Source organism: Ovis canadensis, chromosome 1, assembly GCF_042477335.2.
Source record: "Ovis canadensis isolate MfBH-ARS-UI-01 breed Bighorn chromosome 1, ARS-UI_OviCan_v2, whole genome shotgun sequence".
NCBI classification, from domain to species: Eukaryota; Metazoa; Chordata; class Mammalia; order Artiodactyla; family Bovidae; genus Ovis; species Ovis canadensis.
In genome coordinates this window covers 222,716,749-222,738,704 of record NC_091245.1, presented here as the reverse complement: position 1 = coordinate 222,738,704, position 21,956 = coordinate 222,716,749, and the positions used below count along the sequence as shown (strand labels likewise).

The following is a 21,956-nucleotide window of genomic DNA, read 5'->3' as shown; positions in this document are numbered from 1 at the left end:
GATCTACAAAGTGATGTTCCATGTGAGAGTAATACATTTTAGAATGCATGGATTATTATGATTAATGATGGGACCCTGGCATTTTGTAGACAAATGTTAATACAGTAACATTTGGGTATCACCTTTTGCGATTTTTCAAGGTGGTATACCCGTTTGTTAATGCACCCCGTGTGCAGCCATCGCATTACGCCAGCATTGGTTACAGTGCCACTCTGTCAGGCTGGAAAGACAGCCTCAGACTCAATAAGGAAACACTTTATCAAAGGGAGTAAAAAATGGAAATGAGCTACTAACTGTGGGCTCAAATTAAATTAGCCACAAGAATGTAGAAGCAGCAGCTACTCTTGCTGTTCCTTCTAATGCAGCTGTGTGGGCCTTTAGATCTCATGCTGTATTCATTCACAGATATTTATTGGGCACCTAATATGTGGGAGGCATTAGGTGCTTATTCTGATTATCCTAAGACATAAAAGATGAAAGTACTTCTATTGTGCCTTCAAAAAGCCTCGGAGAAGAGAGAACACATGTACAGAATTGTCTGTAATAGAAGGAAGCAATAGTACATGCTGTTGGAGAGGTAGAGATAAAATGTGCCAAGATTTCAGAGAAAGGGGAAATAGTTGTTTTAACTGAAGAACTAGGAGGGTATTCATAAAAGAAAAGGAAGTGGTTAGGAACCCTGATAAGTGGTTAGGATTTGAACAAATGGAACCAGGTTGAAGTTGTTCCAGAAAGAAAACTACGCAAGCCAGAAACAGGAGAGGGAAATTCTGGGATATGTATTGCAAAAGGGATTCTCACTAGAAATGCAGGATCCAGGAAGGAGAGTAATGGATAGAAGGAAATGCTGGCATAGCACAACAGTGAGTTATATTCAAGACTAAAGATTTGGGGGTTTAGTCTCCGGGCATAAGGGTGATCTCAGGTTTTATAAATATAGGAATACCTGTTTGTAACAGCACATCAAGGCAGTCATCGGGAGGATATGCACTTGTTGGAATGAGGACTGTAGCCTGGAATTCAGAGAATGGCCGAGGGTTCTTGGTGGAGTCTTTAGGAATGCATTAAAAGGAAGAACTGCCACCGTGGTCAGGGGAGTGGTCATGGGATGATGGCTAGGAGAAGTGTCAAGGATGCAGTATGGAGTAAGTGTTGACCATTCCTTGAACATAAGCGGAAAAGAGATGGGGAAGTGTCAAAAGACTTTGACATTGACATTTTAAGGAAATAAAAAAGGGTGGGTTTGACTGATAAGACAAAGATTCCTATTTGAGATTCCTATTCCACCTTGAATTTGAAATGCTGGCAAGAGTCAAAGACTAAATATCCCAAGAATGATTTGCAATGCACATTGGAAATGAAGATAAAAACAAAGCCAGAGTTAGAATTTTACTTATTTGGGAATAATATGAATAAAAACAATAGTTAAAGTACTTTTTTGTTTTGAGACATTCACCAGCAGGAACAAGAATAACATTACATGGGAGAAGGTCAGGAACAGATCCAGAGAGTATACCTACTTGATAGAAGGGGAAAGGAAATCTTCCCGTCTCCTCTGGGAAAAAGCAAAAAACAAAAACACTCAGGAGGAGTCAGAAGCAGCAGAGGTGAAGGGGGCCAGGGACCAAGGGTAGAGTAGGTGGGATTACAATAGCTGGATCAGGCTACCAGAGTTCATTTTGCTTGCATATGATTTTGCCTTCAAAAGAAGGAAAAGTCACTTAACTATAGATCAGATGTCTGTTTCCAGAGGAGTGTTCATTAAATCTTTATTAAGGAGTTTCCTCATATCACTTGCTTCTGCTAGAGAGTTTCTAATTTATTAGAATTTCTAATTCTCTAGCAGAACATGTAAATCAGTATCCTGCTGCTCACTCCCCTGGGAAGAGCCCTGTCTCACAAACATATGGCTGGTCTTTCCAGGAATCCTCTAGAAGCTTGAAGGGGCATGATAGGTTTGGACATTTCTTTCCTCCAGTAAGGCAATGTTGCAGAGCTGTGGGTCCATCGAACACTTCTTTCTGCAATGGACCATCTGCTGAAGATCAGGGATTCCTAATGCAAGGCCAGCAAAAACCCTGGCCAATGAATATAATGTTCTGTTCCCCATGAGTGCATTTGTTGAGGAGATGATTTTCCCTTCACCTGATTCTTAAAAGTACCTCTTTTCTTAAAAAGATGAGAAGCACTGTAATAGATCATAAAGTGTTGCACAATGATGTGAGTTTCTTGAAGACAAGAGCCAGTCCTTATAAATTTTGGTATCTTCCTGATACCTCTATCAGTCTTGGCTGAATGACTCGGTAATGGTGCTGCATTCAGTGGGCCAGCACTAATGATAAAATGCTCATTTTGTCTCTACAATCTCTTGCTTGACTTAGCAATTATATAAGCCTAGGAAACATATTTTCTAATAATTTTCTAGTGTCCTTTACTAGTATAACTTTTAGGATAAAATGAGTGCTTCAAACATACACACTGTCTCCTTTCTTTAATAAGTGTGCAGAGTAGGGATTGATATCTTCATGTAATGAATGAGGAAGCCAAGACACAGAATGCATGTGACTTGTCATAAGCCATATGTCATATGTCAGCTATTATTATTATCTCATGGAACATACATTAGTCCTGGAGAAGGGAATTTCTATCCACTCCAGTATTCTTGCCTGGAGAATTCCACGGACAGAGGAGCCTGGTTGGCTACAGTCTGTGGGGTAACAAAGAATTGGGACATGACTGAGCAACCAACATACACACACACACTCACATATACATTAGTAAACAAAAATGTCTACAAATGTAATAGTGTTGGCCATACTTCCTGAAATATTTATTGGTTGGCAATAGGTTTTGCTTTTATATGAATGAAGGCTTTTTATTAGCTTAAAATATAACGGTCATGTTCAGCTCAATTCAGTTCAGTCGCTCAGTTGTGTCCGACTCTTTGCAACGCCATGAATTTCAGCACGCCAGGCATCCCTGTCCATCACCAACTCCCGAAGTTCACGCAAACTCACATCCATTGAGTCGGTGATGCCATACAACCATCTCATCCTCTGTCGTCCCCTTCTCCTCCTGCCCCCAATCCCTCCCAGCATCAAGGTCTTTTCCAGTGAGTCAACTCTTCACATGAAGTGGCCAAAGTACTGGAGTTTCAGCTTTAGCATCATTCCTTTCAAAGAATACCCAGGACTGATCTCCTTTAGAATGGACTGGTTGGATCTCCTTGCAGTCCTAGAGACTCTCAAGAGTCTTCTGCCACATCACAGTTCAAAAGCATCAATTCTTTGGTGCTCAGCTTTCTTCACAGTCCAACTCTCACATCCGTACATGACCACAGGAAAAACCATAGCCTTGACTAGACAGAACTTTGTTGGCAAAGTAATGTCTCTGCTTTTGAATATGCTGTCTAAGTTGGTCATAACTTTCCTTCCAAGGAGTAAGCGCCTTTTAATTTCATGGCTGCAATTACCATCTGCAGTGATTTTGGATGCCCCTAAAATAAAGTCTGACACTGTTTCCACTTTTTCCCCATCTGTTTCCCATGAAGTGATGGGACCAGATGCCATGATCTTCGTTTTCTGAATGTTGAGCTTTAAGCCAACTTTTTCACTCTCCTCTTTCACTTTCATCAAGAGGCTTTTTAGTTCCTCTTCACTTTCTGCCATAAGGGTGGTGTCATCTGCATATCTGAGGTTATTGATGTTTCTCCCGGCAATCTTGATTCCAGCTTGTGCTTCTTCCAGCCCAGCGTTTCTCATGATGTACTCTGCATAGAAGTTAAATAAGCAGGGTGACAATATACAGCCTGGACGTACTCCTTTTCCTATTTGGAACCAGTCTGTTGTTCCATGTCCAGTTCTAACTGTTGCTTCCTGACCTGCATACAGATTTCTCAAGAGGCAGGTCAGGTGGTCTGGTATTCCCATCTCTTTCAGAATTTTCCACAGTTTATCAGGATCCACACTGTGAAAGGCTTTGGCATAGTCAATAAGGCAGAAATAGATGTTTTTCTGGAACTCTCTTGCTTTTTCCATGATCCAGCAGATATTGGCAATTTGATCTCTGGTTCCTCTGCCTTTTCTAAAACCAGCTTGAACATCAGGGAGTTCACGGTTCACATATTGCTGAAGCCTGGCTTGGAGAATTTTGAGCATTACTTTACTAGCGTGTGAGATGAATGCAATTGTGCAGTAGTTTGAGCATTCTTTAACATTGCCTTTCTTTGGGATTGGAATGAAAACTGACCTTTTCCAGTCCTGTGGCCACTGCTGAGTTGTCCACATTTGCTGGCATACTGAGTGCAGCACTTTCACAGCATCATCTTTCAGGATTTGAAACAGCTCCACTGGAATTCCATCACCGTCACTAGCTTTGTTCGTAGTGATGCTTTCTAAGGCCCACTTGACTTCACATTCCAGGATATCTGGCTCTACATGAGTGATCACACCATCGTGATATTCTCGGCTGTGAAGATTTTTTTTTGTACAGTTCTTCTGTGTATTCTTGCCATTTCTTCTTAATATCTTCTGCTTCTGTTAGGTCCATACCATTTCTGTCCTTTATTGAGCCCATCTTTGCATGAAATGTTCCCTTGGTATCTCTAATTTTCTTGAAGAGATCTCTAGTCTTTCCCATTCTGTTCTTTTCCTCTATTTCTTTGCATTAATCACTGAGGAAGGCTTTCTTATCTCTCCTTGCTGTTCTGTGGAACTCTGCATTCAGATGCTTATATCTTTCCTTTTCTCCTTTGCTTTTTGCCTCTCTTCTTTTCACAGCTATTTGTAAGGCCTCCCCAGACAGCCATTTTGCTTTTTTGCATTTCTTTTCCCTGTTAAATGCAGTCATATCCCAATAGTTGAGTTATTGAATGACAGATACTACTATCATATAGTGACTTTAATTTCTTGGTCTTGTACTAGATAACATTAAATGAAAACAACATGTCTCTGCTGGGTAGAGTGAAGATGGCACATCAGATAGTAGTATGGTGTCATGACGTAGAGCATGGGCTTTTGAACCCCATTTGGATTTCAGACTTTCCCTAAATACCATTACATCTTCAGTATTAAGTACTAGATACGTTTTAAGTTCTCTTTGAGCTTAAGAGAGTACGTGCTAAATTTGTTCCATCTGAAACCAGAGAGAAAACTCGTATCTTCTACTTTGATTTTCCCTGGAGGGGACAGAGGAAAAGAGAATGCCACATCAGCCTCTATGGTGGCTGAAGTCTGTGGACCAGCAGGGCAGCTGTGCCCTGGCATCTGGCTTCTGTCTGGATGCTGTTTTCACCGCAGACTCTGTTCTGCAACCATGTGCTTCATCTCCCACCAGTAGCCATTCTCGGCCTCCTCACTGCATGGTTGTGAGAGTTCATATTTACATACAGGCTAAACGTTATTTTCCTAAACAAGCAAAAATTACTCAAACCTTACTCCAAAATGTGTGGGCTTCCCTGGTAGCTCAGCTGGTAAAGAATCTGTCTGCAATGCAGAAGACTCTGGTTTAGTTCCTGAGTTGGGAAGATCCTCTGGAGAAGGCATAGGCTACCCACTCCAGTGTTTCTGAGGTTCCCTGGTGGCTCAGACAGAAAAGGATCCACCTGCAATGTGGGAGACTCGGGTTCTGATCCCTGGGTTGGGAAGATCCCCTGGAGGAGGGCATGGCAACCCACTCCAATATTCTTGCCTGGAGAATTCCATGGACAGAGGAACCTGGCAGGGTACAGTCCTTGGGGTTGCAAAGAATCAGACACGACTAAGCACGTGCACACACACACACACACACACACACAAAGCACACAAAGCGTGTGGGGGGATGGGTGCGGGGGTGGGGGAATTTGAAACTTCTCAGACAAAAAACTGATTCCTAAAACTTAACCCTAAAATATGAAGGATTTGCAGAATGACTAGGCAAAGGTTTCTGAAATTGATCAGAAATATTACAGGACTGGTTAAGGCATTCTGACTCAGAAACCTGTAGGAAGCATGCTGCTCTTAGACTAAATGTGTATTCACTCTGTTAACTGAGTAATGAGGACTGTTTTGCATCGTACTAATTTAAATACAATTTTCCAAATGTGTTTGCTCACTACCACTTTACTTGTTGTTTTAGTGATAATTTGTTTTTTTAAAAATACCAAGAACAAGGAAGCTACTTAATTGTTTGAATAGGTAGTTTAGCTTCCAGATGCCTACAGTGACAAAGTGTCAGAGTACGGGGGGAGAGGGGATCCTGTTTCCAGTGTGTGCCAGTCAGGCTCTTTGTGGGGAGACAGGGCATGTGGAACACTAGTTGCCGAGAGGCAGGAATATCTTTCTAAGATATCTGGGCGCTGACGCTGCTTTCTCTTCCCAAGAGAAAATGGTTCACGGGCCAGATGAGCTTGATATTGTGAATAGTTATTTAAATAGAATCACTAGTTGACTGGTATAAGCTGAAATAGTCCTATAAGCCTGAGTATGAAAGGATGGCATTGCTGGAGCAAGGCTCCTCCCTGCACAGAGACAGGCACCTAGGACAGCAGCCTCCTAGGAACTGCTGTCTAAGGAAAACCACACAGGACCTGCCAAATCTGCTTTTCCTCAGGGTTACCACTTCCTATGGGTTCAGCAGCTTGGGCTGAGTAAACTGGGGCTCCTGGCAGGTGTGTATCTGATATCTCTCCTCTAGTTGGTAACCCAACTAGAGTTAGTGCATTAATTTCATGTGAAAATGTGAGTTGCTCAGTTGTGTCTGATTCTTTGTGACCCCTTGGACTGCCAGGGGGAGTAGTATCCCCAGTAGCCCACCAAGGTTCTCTGTCCATGGGGATTCTCCAGGCAAGAATACTGGAGTGGGAAGCCATTCCCTTCTCCAGGGGATCTTCCCAACCCAGGGACTGAACCCAGGTCTGCTGCATTGCAGGCAGATTTTTTTACTGTCTGTGCCATCAAACTGTAGTAAATGGGTAAAGGGGCATTTGAAAATGCCTAACTTCAGTAACTGATCTTAAACCCTATAAATATTTTTTGGTTTTCACTTGGGTTGTCCTGGGCCTATATAGTTTAGTGTTAGCTAGAATAAACTGTTTCAAAGTCATGACCAAAATATATATGATGAAAGTGGTAGTCGCTCAGTCATGTCTGACTTTGCGACCCCATGGATTGTAGCCAGCCAGGCTCCTCTGTCCATGGAATTCTCCAGGCAGCAATACTGGAGTGGGTTGCCATTTCCTTCTCCAGTGGGTCTTCCCAACCCTGAGATCAAATCTGGGTCTCTTGCATTGCAGGCAGATTCTTTACCATCCAAGCAACCAAAGAAGCCTCATATATGATGAGGCTGTGAAAACTGATAAATTAGCTGCACCACACATTGTTAAATATGTATCTATATCTACTTAACCTCATGAAGATGGGACCAGGGCTATCTTGTTCCTGGGAGTATCCTCAGAACTCAGCAGCATTACTTGCTCATTTGACTATTAATTGATTAATAGGATCTTCCAACAAATCCCTTAATGAGCTTTTGTTATAGACACAATAACACTGCATGTGTTATTAAACTTTTGGTTTGCTTTACAGCTTTTCCAAGAAATTATTTTTATTATTATTTTATGGTTCCATTTCTCTGAGGTAATAATTGATATGTAAATTATTGTTCTCCAGGCTTGAGATTATTCTGGCATGGCTTTTCTTGGACTCTTCTCTTTGCTGGTTCTGCAAAGTTTGGCCTTAGGGACCACTTTCACTGATGAAACCATTGCTGAGTTGTCAGTGAATATGTATAACCATCTTCGAGCCACTGGGGAGGATGAAAATATTCTCTTCTCTCCATTGAGTGTCACCCTTGCAATGGGAATGTTGGAACTTGGAGCCCAAGGGTCTACCCTGAAAGAAATCCGTCACTCAATGGGATATGACAGCCTGAGAAATGGTAAGTGTGCTTAGGTTTGATTTCTCAAAATAGTTTGACTTTAGCTTTCAGCTCAATTGTGTTGTCTATATCTGAGGCAGCAGTATTTACACCGGGTAAGAAAGTGGTCTCACTAAGATGGTATGAGTAAGACAAGCATTACAAAACCCAAGAAAGTTCTTTTTCTTAGCTGCATCCCTGGCTGAGTTAATCTAAGAAAATGATATCTTTATTATTATTATCATTGTTGTTATTTAAATAAACTTCACTGTGATTAACAAAAGCAAACATGGTTCTTGCTCTGATGGCATTTCCAATTTAGAGAGAGAGGCATAAATTAATCAATTATCACATAAATAAATGAGAAATTACAACTGTTAGGAGTGCTTTACAGAAAAAATTTTCTAAATATCGGAAATTTTTACTTAAAACCAACTGTATCTTCATTGTTCAACTAGCAACCATGAATTTTTTTGGAATGTTGTATAATACTATCATGACAATCTTTTGTATTGGAGAAAATTTCTAGCTAAAATGTATATTGTAATCACTTTGCTATGGTGTACAGTTTCTATTTAACATTTCTAATATACATATGAATTAATGCATTAAAAACTTGAGAGTTAATACAATTTTGACTGGATTTTCTATTTATAAAGTTAAAAAGTTTACTAAAAGGAATATTTTGATTTTTAAACTAGATGATAAAAATTAATTCATATTTCTGATAATTATAAGACTAATTTAAAGTAACCTAAGTACTTTAAAAGAAAACAAATATCTCTACTTTATAGATAAATAATCAATAAAAAATAAAAATAATATCAGTAATAAAACTGCAAAAGTTGAACATCTAGAAACTGCACAAATCTTGCAACTTCCTCACCATGTCAGTGTGGGGAAGAAGCCGGTGCTTTTTCTATGGGCCTGTTCTCTTAATCCTCCTTGCTGTATCTTCATGCTCTTCCACTCTCCAGGATCTTTTACTGTTTGTTCCACTAATGAACTTATCCTTTGTCATTTTGCAGGTGAAGAATTTTCCTTCTTGAAGGATCTTTCTCACATGGTAACTGCTGAAGAGAGCCAGTATGTGATGAAAATTGCCAATTCCCTCTTTGTGCAAAATGGATTTCATATCAGTGAAGAGTTTTTGCAAATGATAAAAAAGTATTTTAATGCAGAAATCAATCACGTGGACTTCAGTCAAAATGTAGCTGTGGCCAACTATATCAATAAGTGGGTGGAGAATAACACAAACAGTAAGTCATTTGGCTCCTTTCTTTCTCTAATAGCTTAGTTTGAACTTTCTTTTACTTCTGACATTATTTGTCCCTTTGTTCCTTTTACATTTTGAATGTTAGATTGCATTTAGTTGAATGTCTACTAATTGTTCTACTAATTGTTTTATATAGATTACAACTGATTTTAGAAACCTTGTTCATGATTAACATTGGAGAAACATGTTAAATCTTTTGACATATATAGAATATTGGCACTGATAAATTAATATGAGATGTGTATCTCCAGTGGTGAGTTTCATCTGAACAGTAATCTTATTACTGTATGGAATTTTACTAGAGCTGACTATTTCATGAGTTAGATACTATTTAGAATGACAGTTGGTGACTCTCTTAACAGTGTGATTAAAATAGAATAAGAGAGTTTAAAGATATCTGTTGACTTTTAAACCACAGAACTTAATTGGTAATCAAAAAATTATACAGGATTCCTTTTAAAAAGACAAGCCCATTTTAAGTCAAATAAATGGAAAGGGATTAGAAAAAGATGCATTTGTTTTAATTTTTATTTCTAAATCTTATTATCCAAATGTATTCAAACTCTCCAAATGTTTCATATGTTACCATCCTATTTTCCAATTTTACCAACAAAATAATTGAAATTGGAATAAAAAAAAAAAGACCAAACTGAAAGTAGATTACTTTGGCTGTTCATTAAATTAATTAACTCATGTTGTCAAGACTCCAAAAATAATATTAGTCTTAATACCTTTAATGCTGGAACAGCAACAACAAAAGACCCTGATCACATACTCTTTGTCCTATAATCCCCAAAATGCTGACTTAAAAAGAAAAAAGAAGTGCTAACTAATAAAATGAGAGAGTACCAAGCGAATATTGGTTCTATGGTTTCTAACTATGAGATTAAAATGTAACATAAAAGAAATACAATTGTGTTTTAACATTCAAAGAGTAAGTTAAGAATAATAATTCACCTGCATCAGACTGAATTATTGAAAGCTGTTAATTCCAAACTCCCCTTAAACAATTTCAGCCATCACCAAAGTCCCAAAGTCTTTCACAACAGATTTAGATAGGAACATTTAAATGATAAGAAATAAGATATCATGAGTTAAACTGGCTTTTACACATCTCTTTTCACTTACTCAGAAGCAGTTGTTACATTTGGTAAAAAGATATCCAATGTACATGGGGAAACCATTTGAATTGGATGACATTTAAATTATATACATTGTACAAGAGTAAACTTAGAAATGTTTGTTGAATGCTTACTCTGTGTTGGGGGGCTTTCCAGGTAGCTCAGTGGTAAAGAATCTGCCTGCCAATGCAGGAGACTGGGTTCTATCCGTGGGTTGGGAAGATCCCCCAGAAAAGGGAATGGCAACCCACTCCAGTATTTTTGTCTGAAAAATTCTATGGACAGAGGAGCATGGCAGGCTGTAGTCCACAGGGTCACAGAGTCAGACACGACTGAGCTACTGAGCGCATGCACACTGTGTTGAGTTTTACATTTATCATTGCAACTAGGAAGTAGTGAAGCCGGAGATTCTGTTGTATATGGTTCTGTAGTTTGTGCAAATGTCAGAATACTACCAGTGTTATTTTAGGTGATGTGGGTGTTTTAGATTTCCTTAGTCTGTAAGTGTGTGTGTGTGTGTGTGTGTGTGTGTGTATAACATTTTTTCCTTTGAAACTTAGAGTACTTTTAATTTTTATTGTAAATATTACAATGGTATAAAGTTCTTAATCACTCTGTCAGATGATAGTTTGACCATCTTTTGATATTCTTTCATCTTTTGATTTAATATGAATTTTCATCCGTTTGTCTTTTCCTGAATAGGTCTGTTGAAAGATTTGGTATCCCCAAGGGATTTTGACGCTGTCACTCATCTGGCCCTCATCAATGCTGTCTATTTCAAGGGGAGCTGGAAGTCACAGTTCAGACCTGAAAATACCAGAACTTTTTCCTTCACTAAAGATGATGAAAGTGAAGTCCAAATTCCAATGATGTACCAACAAGGAGAATTTTATTATGGTAAGACATTTTGGCTTTTTTTCTCTCTTCTTACAGTATATCAACAAATTTCTAAGAAAAAACATGAAATATTCATTATTCAGATTTCTCGTCAATCTGATTTGGGCTACAATTCAATTTTCTTGGCCCCATTTTCAAAGACTTTTGATTAGATCCTGAGTGAATATTAGATGTTGTGACAGTTTTCCAATATGTTTAGTTTATAAAGTTGATTACACATACAGAGTGGCTTTATTCATGTGAAAATATCTGACCTTGTATAAGAATGTTCTGAGTTCCTCCAGAAAGCCATTCACTTTGGGATAGTTTTCAGTGAACCATATGTTCTGCCCAGGTCTTGATTTGTACACCCATCACTTTTTGCAATATAAGCATTCTTTTAAAATGTTGATTTCAGACGTGTGTGTGTGTGTGTGTGTGTGTGCGCGCGCGCGCGCACGCGCGCGCTTGCGCGCCTAGTCTCTCATGTCTGACTCTTTGAGACCCCATGAACTCTAGCCCACCAGGCTCCTCTGTTCACAGGATTTCCCATGCCAGAATACTAAAGTGGGTTGCCATTTCCACTCCAGGGGATCTTTCTGATCCAGGGATTGAACCCATGTCTCTTGCATCTGCTGCACTGGCGGGCAGATTATTTACCACTGTGCCGCTTGGGAAGCCCATAAATATGCATGGTCAGGCATAATTACTCATAGTTTCACTTACTGAGAGTCTATAATTTGTGATACAAGCCCGCATCTTTGGCATTATTCTCAAGGATATTTTGTTGGACTTTTCAGAAGTTTAGGGTGCTAATGCTTTCCACATACCATGCTGAACTGTGATAATTTATTGTCTTAAGCAGAAATGTAAGTAAGCTAAATATATGTTAGAACAAATATTTTATTCTATGCAAAGGTACATCATAAAAGTAACAGATTATAATCACAGTTAATTAAATTAACAGTCAAAATACGAAAGGAAAATATCCATTTATTTGAGAACCAAAATATTTAATGTGTGTCTAGAGGATATCAGTTAAATGAAAATATTCAGAACAAAAACATTACATTTGTTATTTAAACTAGTTGCAGGGTTTTTTATTTTAAAGACTTCATTATTATTATTAATAAAAGCCTGGTCAATTTAGCTAATTCATAGAACACTAAGCCAATTACCTAATTATCTAATTTGGAGATTTTAATCACCATAAATGCTCTAGATTTCATGATGGCTGTGCTACCTTGGCCTCAAAACTTTTAGCTATGGTAATTATAATGGAGTAGGCTTCCTTGGTGGATGATCCCTGGGTTGAGAAGATCCTCTGGAGAAGTGAATGGCAACCCACTCCAGTTTTCTTCCCTGGAGAATTGTATGGACAGAGGAGCCTGGCGGGCTAGGATCTATGGGGTCAGAAAGAGTTGGACATGACTGATCGAGAATACCAGGTATTACATGGTCAGTTTTTTCCTTCTTAGAAATTAGGTAGATATTGGTAAATGTAATTTACATCCAACTTGGATCCAGAGCTTTATTTTTCTAATCATGACTTTTCATTTTTTTAATGATATCCTTAAAATACATTCATTTGAGGTATCTCACTTAAAAATAAAATGTTAAGTCTAGAGAACATGCCATGATACATGTGAAACAATTCTGGAAATCCTAAAATGAATTTGGTAGGGCTGAGGAGTCACAATTTTAGGGCCTGCTTTAAAATAAATTGTCTTCTTCTCAGATGCCTGAATTTTTTATATTCTATACATTATTTTGGAAGAAAGTTATAACAAATTTAAATATTTTATTCAAGCCTTGATGGGGGCCTTTTATCTCCTTTCTGTCCTTTTTAGGGGAATTTAGTGATGGCTCCAATGAAGCTGGTGGCATCTACCAAGTCCTGGAAATACCATATGAGGGAGATGTGATAAGTATGATGCTGGTATTGTCCAGACAGGAAGTTCCACTGGCCACACTGGAGCCATTGGTTAAAGCACAGCTGATTGAAGAGTGGGCAAACTCTGTGAAGAAGCAAAAGGTGGAAGTGTACCTGCCCAGGTGAGAGACTCCTGTATAACTCCCTCTGATAACATGGGCAGCGGGTATCAATGAGGGTTCTGACTCAGAGGAACTCTTGTCACTGCTTTTGAATTTTGTCGTGTGTTGCTCTTCTATTCCTCCTTTTCCTTCCCCTCCTTCTTCATCTTTTTAAAGTATTCTTTCACACTCATTCAGTTCTGCCCAGAGACATAGGCTGACTCATTGATTCATTCAGTACTACTTATGAAGACCAAGTTTCAGATATGAGTCAATATCCTTAGCTTAATTTTAGAAGATTTTTCAATAGATTCATCAAGAAGCAAAGAGAGAAAAATCAAATCAATAAAATTAGAAATGAAAATGGAGAGATCACAACAGACAACACAGAAATACAAAGGATCATAAGAGACTACTATCAGCAGTTGTATGCCAATAAAATGGACAACGTGGAAGAAATGGACAAATTCTTAGAAAAGTACAATTTTCCAAAACTGAACCAGGAAGAAATAGAAAATCTTAACAGACCCATCACAAGCACGGAAATTGAAACGGTAATCAGAAATCTTCCAGCAAACAAAAGCCCAGGTCCAGACGGCTTCACAGCTGAATTCTACCAAAAATTTCAAGAAGAGCTAACACCTATCCTCCTCAAACTCTTCCAGAAAATTGCAGAGGAAGGTAAACTTCCAAACTCATTCTATGAGGCCACCATCACCCTAATACCAAAACCTGACAAAGATGTCACAAAAAAAGAAAACTACAGGCCAATATCACTGATGAACATAGATGCAAAAATCCTCAACAAAATTCTAGCAATCAGAATCCAACAACACATTAAAAAGATCATACACCATGACCAAGTGGGCTTTATCCCAGGGATGCAAGGATTCTTCAATATCCGCAAATCAATCAATGTAATTCACCACATTAACAAATTGAAAAATAAAAACCATATGATTATCTCAATAGATGCAGAGAAGGCCTTTGACAAAATTCAACATCCATTTATGATAAAAACTCTACAGAAAGCAGGAATAGAAGGAACATACCTCAACATAATAAAAGCTATATATGACAAACCCACAGCAAACATTATCCTCAATGGTGAAAAATTGAAAGCATTTCCCCTAAAGTCAGGAACAAGACAAGGGTGTCCACTTTCACCGCTACTATTCAACATAGTTCTGGAAGTTTTGGCCACAGCAATCAGAACAGAAAAAGAAATAAAAGGAATCCAAATTGGAAAAGAAGAAGTAAAACTCACTGTTTGCAGATGACATGATCCTCTACATGGAAAACCCTAAAGACTCCACCAGAAAATTACTAGAGCTAATCAATGAATATAGTAAAGTTGCAGGATATAAAATCAACACACAGAAATCCCTTGCATTCCTATACACGAATAATGAGAAAGTAGAAAAAGAAATTAAGGAAACAATTCCATTTACCATTGCAACGAAAAGAATAAAATACTTAGGAATATATCTACCTAAAGAAACTAAAGACCTATATATAGAAAACTATAAAACACTGATGAAAGAAATCAAAGAGGACACTAATAGATGGAGAAATATACCCTGTTCATGGATCGGAAGAATCAATATAGTGAAAATGAGTATACTACCCAAAGCAATTTACAAATTCAATGCAATCCCTGTCAAGCTACCTGCCACATTTTTCACAGAACTAGAACAAATAATTTCAAGATTTGTATGGAAATACAAAAAACCTCGAATAGCCAAAGCAATCTTGAGAAAAAAGAATGGAACTGGAGGAATCAACTTGCCTGACTTCAGGCTCTACTACAAAGCCGCAGTCATCAAGACAGTATAGTACTGGCACAAAGACAGACATATAGATCAATGGAACAAAATAGAAAGCCCAGAGATAAATCCACACACATATGGACACCTTATCTTTGACAAAGGAGGCAAGAATATACAATGGAGTAAAGACAATCTCTTTAACAAGTGGTGCTGGGAAAACTGGTCAACCACTTGTAAAAGAATGAAACTAGATCACTTTCTAACACCGTACACAAAAATAAACTCAAAATGGATTAAAGATCTAAATGTAAGATCAGAAACTATAAAACTCCTAGAGGAGAACATAGGCAAAACACTCTCCGACATAAATCACAGCAGGATCCTCTATGATCCACCTCCCAGAATTCTGGAAATAAAAGCAAAAATAAACAAATGGGATCTAATTAAAATTAAAAGCTTCTGCACAACAAAGGAAAATATAAGCAAGGTGAAAAGACAGCCTTCTGAATGGGAGAAAATAATAGCAAATGAAGCAACTGACAAACAACTAATCTCAAAAATATACAAGCAACTTATGCAGCTCAACTCCAGAGAAATAAACGACCCAATCAAAAAATGGGCCAAAGAACTAAATAGACATTTCTCCAAAGAAGACATACGGATGGCTAACAAACACATGAAAAGATGCTCAACATCACTCATTATTAGAGAAATGCAAATCAAAACCACAATGAGGTACCACTTCACACCAGTCAGAATGGCTGCGATCCAAAAATCTGCAAGCAATAAATGCTGGAGAGGGTGTGGGGAAAAGGGAACCCTCCTACACTGTTGGTGGGAATGCAAACTAGTACAGCCACTATGGAGAACAGTGTGGAGATTCCTTAAAAAATTGCAAATAGAACTACCTTATGACCCAGCAATCCCACTTCTGGGCATACACACCGAGGAAACCAGAATGGAAAGAGACACATGTACCCCAATGTTCATCGCAGCACTGTTTATAATAGCCAGGGCATGGAAACAACCTAGATGTCCATCAGCAGATGAATGGATAGGAAAGCTGTGGTACATATACACAATGGAGTATTACTCAGCCGTTAAAAAGAATTCATTTGAATCAGTTCTGATGAGATGGATGAAACTGGAGCCAATTATACAGAGTGAAGTAAGCCAGAAAGAAAAACACCAATACAGTATACTAACACATATATATGGAATTTAGGAAGATGGCAATGACGACCCTGTATGCAAGACAGGAAAAAAGACACAGATGTGTATAATGGACTTTTGGACTCAGAGGGAGAGGGAGAGGGTGGGATGATTTGGGAGAATGGGAATTCTAACATGTATACTATCATGTAAGAATTGAATCGCCAGTCCATGTCTGACGTAGGGTGCAGCATGCTTGGGGCTGGTGCATGGGGATGACCCAGAAAGATGTTATGGGGAGGGAGGTGGGAGGGGGGGTCATGTTTGGGAAAAAAAAAAATAGATTATCTCTGAATATCATTTGCGTTGACAGTCTCTGGTAGTTCATTAATATTTGAAGTTGATAGTAGCTGGGGGAAAATAACTACTTTGTTGGAAGTGCAAGCAAGTCATGTTTTAGGTGTTAAGCTGCAATCATAAATAAGCAGGAAGAAGCTTAAAATTTTCCCTGTGACTGAAAGAATAAAAGCTATGCGGGGCCTAGATATTCTGACTACCATCCACTTTCTCAACCCTTTCTCTGATCACTCACCATGTCAAATCCTTTGTAGTAGGTACTGTCTGTGTGCTTGTGCTTATTCCACAGTCACCTGCCCTTTTATGCCTCTAGGTCTCTATGTACATTTTTGCATTAACCTAAAATGCCCTCTTGGAGTCTTTGCCAGGTATTGTTTACTTGGCCTTCAGGTTACAACTCTGGCACCAGTTCTTCTAGAACCAGGTGATGGAGCAGATGACCCTCACTTTGCCTCATGTATTCACCTCCCTGTTATGACAATGCATTTATGTTACTGTGCATGTTTGGTAAGTCACTTCAGTCATGTCCAGCTCTCTGTGACCCTATGGACTGTAGGACAGCAGGCTCCTCTGTCCATGGGATTGTCCAAGCAGAATACTGGAGTGGGTTGCCATGCCCTCCTCCAGGGGGTCTTCCTGACCCAAGGATTGAGCCCACATTTCTTACTGTCTCTTGCATTGGCAGGTGGGTTCTTTACCACTAGTGCCACCTGGGAAGTCTCAAATTACCATCCCATAGCAGAATTAAATTTTTTGTAGGTCTTGCTTTTCTTTTCTGTAAATTCTTTTAAAGTCAGTTCTCTCTCCCATCCTAGAAACACAATAAGTGTTTGCAAAAATCAAATCCAACTGAAGATATTATTCTGCCCTGAATACCTTAAAGCCTAATAGGAGAGCTAGACCAGTAAATACAAACAACAAATTTATAAACATAATGTGTAAATTCTAGGCTAGAAAACAAGACATAGATAAACAGCCAGTAAGTATCCACATGTGTGTGTGTGGAGTACAGTTCCAATATTCATTCCATATTAAGAAAATTTTAAAAACATGATTAATATGAATACTGAAGGATGATAAATAAGATATTAGTATTAAAATTGAATTACTTAAGTTCATTGTGCACGAATGCATGCTAAGTAGCTTCAGTCATGTCCAACGCTTTGCAACGCCCCTGACCCCATCAGATTCCTCTGTCTATGGGATTATTCCGGCAAGAATACTAAAACTCATTAACTAATTCATATTTATTCCTTTAATAACATTAGGAATTATCATTTGAAAGTTACATTTTATATAAATACTTATTTCTCCAAAACTTTAGCTGATGTTTGTTTCTGTTAATGAAAGACTGTTTGAAACTATATATATTTTTAGCTAGAACTATATATGTACTTTATTTTAAAGTTGTATATTCATAATATATAGCCATATATTTCTTAGTCTACATATGAAAGTTAAGGTAATCATAACCCCAATTTTTTTTCTTTCTGGCTAAGGTACTTGTATAACTTCCCATGATAATACATTTATGTAGAAAGATTTCTGTTCCCAAGGAGAGATAGCCAATGAATATCTAACAAACAAAACCAAGGGTTTTTATAATAGATGATCATTTACATCTGTTATTTAGTATATGAGTGCTTCCCTGATGGCTCAGTGGTAAAGAATCTGCCTGCCAGTGCAGAAGACGTGGGTTCATTAACTGGGTTGCAAAGATCCCCTGGAGAAGGAAATGGTAACCCACTCCAGAACTGTTGTCTGGGAAATCCCATAGACAGAGGAACTTGGCAGGCTATAGTCCATGGGGTTGCAAAAGTGTAGGACACAATTGAACAATAACAACAATTTAATATATGAACAATGTATCTTAACTCTAAAGGAACCATTTACTTTTAATCTTTAAATAACTAAATCTGATTTAAACTCTTATCTACTGACCTTTTATCATTACTTTTGTATTTTCCCTTGTATTTTATAAGGAATTCTTTTTGATGATATCAGAAACTCGGTACAGAATTAATGCATCTTTTACTAAATTCTATGAATTAACTGTAGCATTTCCTCAAATATTTAATTCTATGAGGATGCAAAGTTATTTGGTATTTTAAAAGAATTCTAAATGAATGCTTAATCAGTATCATATATTGTAATTCAACCATATTCACTAGAAAATGTGGCCTCCAGGTCCTGTCCACTGAGAAATTGAATGCGGCAGCAGAAGAAAATTAAATTTTCATTTTCTAAGAGATACTCTTCAATTATGAAATAGTTTAGCTTGCTTGCTTGCTCATATTAATGCCTGTTGCTAAACTAGGCACAGTTAATTACCATGTATCCATTTTGCCAGAAGTACTACCAGTTCTCCTTCTGCATGGCTAATGCACAGAGTGGGAGGCTAAATAGCTACATAAGATAAATTGGGTTTCCTTTTTTAAGAGATTGACTCTTTTCAAATGCCAGTGTGTCAGTAATAATCAATGGGAACCATCCACCCCTCCATTTTACAGCTTTAGGACCCAGCAAATGTTCATTGAGGGTAATAATTAGGGTAATGATACATGTGACTTTAATTTTAGCAAAGGTAAAAATTTTCTAATAGTTGTGTTCCAGCTTTACTCAAGTGTCTGTCTTAAAGGGCTTATATAGCTTGTTTGTTTGTTTGTTTTTTCACATGGAGACATTACTCTAAGAATTGAACTCAGTGTTTCTCAATTTGCCCACATTCTGATCCTATCTGACAGGTATTTACTTTCTATTATATCAGATTGGTGATGGACAGGGAGGCCTGGCGTGCTGCGATTCATGGGGTCGCAAAGAGTCGGACACGACTGAGCGACTGAAGTGAACTGAACTGATATCAGATTTTATACAAATTTATTTAAAATGCTTTCCTTAAGAGGCATAGGGTATTTGGGGGTTGGGGGAGAGTGGAAAAGGCAATTACTTTTGTATTGTTATTTTTTTTCCCCTGAACAATAAATCCTACAGGAATCAGATGCTGAATTGAAATTACATTTTTATCCAAAATACAAGAATCTGTTCCAAAGAGGGTAAGATTTCTATCTCTATGTGATATTAACAAATCCAGTGAAATACCACAAGGTTTATACACAGTCATACATACATCTCTAAGATTTAAATGAGATTGCCAAATATTCTTCCAATTTATCCATGTTAGAAAATATAATTTGGCTACTATATAAAATATATTTTATTTATATATGCATAATATATGTAAAATATTTTAAAAGCACTGTGGAGTAATGCCTGCCCTAAAGTAATGATCATGTAATTATTATCTGTTATTACTATTGTTTATTTCTAAGTCCTAGTATTTATCTTTTGTTAATCTATCTCTAAGTGGGATTTTTAAAACCTGATTCTAATGAAATTGCCATCTTCATTATATATTTTTACTTTTCTGGTTTTACTGATACAGTTTAGGTATAAAAAGATTTTTCTAACATTAGAATCAAATCTCTACTTGGAATGCAGATGGACTGGCTGTAGTATCTTTCCACTCTGACCTTTGTAGTCTCAGATTTTTCATTTGTGATCAGAGTGCTAGAAATCAAAGGATAAGTGGTTCTCTATTTTGTAATGAGAAACCATCCTGCTACTTTGAAATGCTTGTCTACTAATAAAGCACTTCAGTTCCATGCCTTAAAAGAAAACCGGTGCATAAGCCATCTGATTTTGTTCTTTAACATGAATGCTTTTATTAGATTTTTTTTTACAAAGGGTTTGATTGATTCTTACACATATTTTTTTTTTACAAATGTCCTTATGTGTAATATATATTTGTTCTTTTCTAACACTTGCTTCACATAATCTCCAGTGTTTCTGCCCTCCATATACCTCTTTAATTTATTCAGATATAATAGAAAGTTGCAAATACAAGATTACATCAAATGCCTTTACAAAAACAGCCATGCCTTGTGGTTTAAAAAAAAGCAGTGTTGTGGCTTTTTATTTTTAAAATCAGTGGGTGAAATGTAAAATCTTCCTGTAGCTTGTTTGTCTGTTTTTAAAGAAGCCATTGTTGGAATTATGGTGATTAGTTGGGGGGGGGGCACTTTTCAGTCAGGAAGATCTCAGCTCATATCTTGATTCTGCCATCTACTAGCTGTGTGATTAGGACAAGTTGCTTAGTTTTGTTGAACTTCAGTTTATTCTTCTGTGGAACAGAGATAATAATACCTATCTCATAGGACTGCGTGAGATTATCACAGGGATGAGTAGATGAGATTCTAAGCATAAAGGAATCTGCGCAGTGCCCAGGATATGGTGGCACCAGCACTAATGGTAAAAACTCTCCTGCCAGTGCAGGGGATGTAAGAGATGTGGGCTTGATCCCGAAGTAGGGAAGATACCGTGGAGAAAGGAGATGAAAACCCACTCCAGTGTTCTTGCCTGGAAAACTCCACAGAGAGGAGAGCCTGGTGAGCTACAGTCCATAGGGTCACAAAAAATCGGAAATGACTAAAGCGACTTAGCACTGCCCTGCACTGGGACTTGGTAAACACTCAGTGTAAATGTTGCACATAGCTACAATATAGTGAGTACTGTTAACAGTATCTGCCCTTTATTTCATGCCTCCTACATGATAGCGCTGTCCTAAAACATTTAGAAACCTTATTTAATCTCCTCAATGATACTGTGAAGTAGGCATTATTATTGCCATTTTCCACATCCCAAAATCGAGGCTCAGAAATTAGGGAACTTGTCCAAAATCAATCTCTATCAAATACCATCTTCACCTGAACAGCCTCAGAAGTGTGAAACAAAGCTGGTTTTAAGCAGTAAAAAGGATTTCTTACTGACATCTTCCTTCATGTCCCTATTTTAGGCGGATCAGGGTATACACACTACCTGGATCATATCTCAATTCTGCCACTTATTAGCCATGATCCAAGGTGGAGCTCCCTTGGTGGCTCAGCGGTAAAGAATCTGCAATGCAGGAGACCTTGGTTTGATCCCTGGATCAGGAAGATCCCCTGGAGAAGGAAATGGCAACCCACGCCAGTATTCTTGCCTGGGAAATTCCATGGACAGAGGAGCTGGGTGGTCTACATTCCATGGGGTCTCAAAGAGTCAGATGCAACTTAGTAACTAAACCACCACCATCACAACTTAATCAACTTATTTCTCTGCCCCTCAGTTTCCTCTAATATTAACTGAAGATAATACCTACCTCAAAGGGCTGTAGTGATATTTAAATTAATCTGTTTTTATTGATCTATTTTATACTGTTGGAATCCCATGGACAGAGAAGCCTGATAGGCTGCAGTCCATGGGGTCCTGAAGAGTCGGACACAGCTGAGCGACTTCACTTTCGCTTTTCACTTTCATGCATTGGAGAAGGAAATGGCAACCCGCTCTAGTACTCTTGCCTGGAGAATCCCAGGGATGGTGGAGGCTGCCGTCTATGGGGTCGCACAGAGTCCGACACGACTGAAGCGACTTAGCAGCATA

General features: G+C 38.1%; 1 protein-coding gene across 2 annotated transcripts in view; it reads left to right on the top strand.

Moving 5' to 3' along the window:
• The window catches only part of SERPINI1 (serpin family I member 1), an 85,001-nt gene that overhangs the window by 44,201 nt on the left and 18,844 nt on the right, over window positions 1-21,956 (top strand). For both annotated transcript variants that reach the window (XM_069580193.1, XM_069580201.1), the window contains exons 2-5: window positions 7,647-7,914; window positions 8,922-9,152; window positions 10,993-11,187; window positions 13,017-13,221. In XM_069580193.1, coding sequence (XP_069436294.1) covers window positions 7,665-7,914; window positions 8,922-9,152; window positions 10,993-11,187; window positions 13,017-13,221 — 881 coding nt within the window. In that variant the 5' untranslated portion in view covers window positions 7,647-7,664. The remainder of the gene's footprint in view (window positions 1-7,646; window positions 7,915-8,921; window positions 9,153-10,992; window positions 11,188-13,016; window positions 13,222-21,956) is intronic.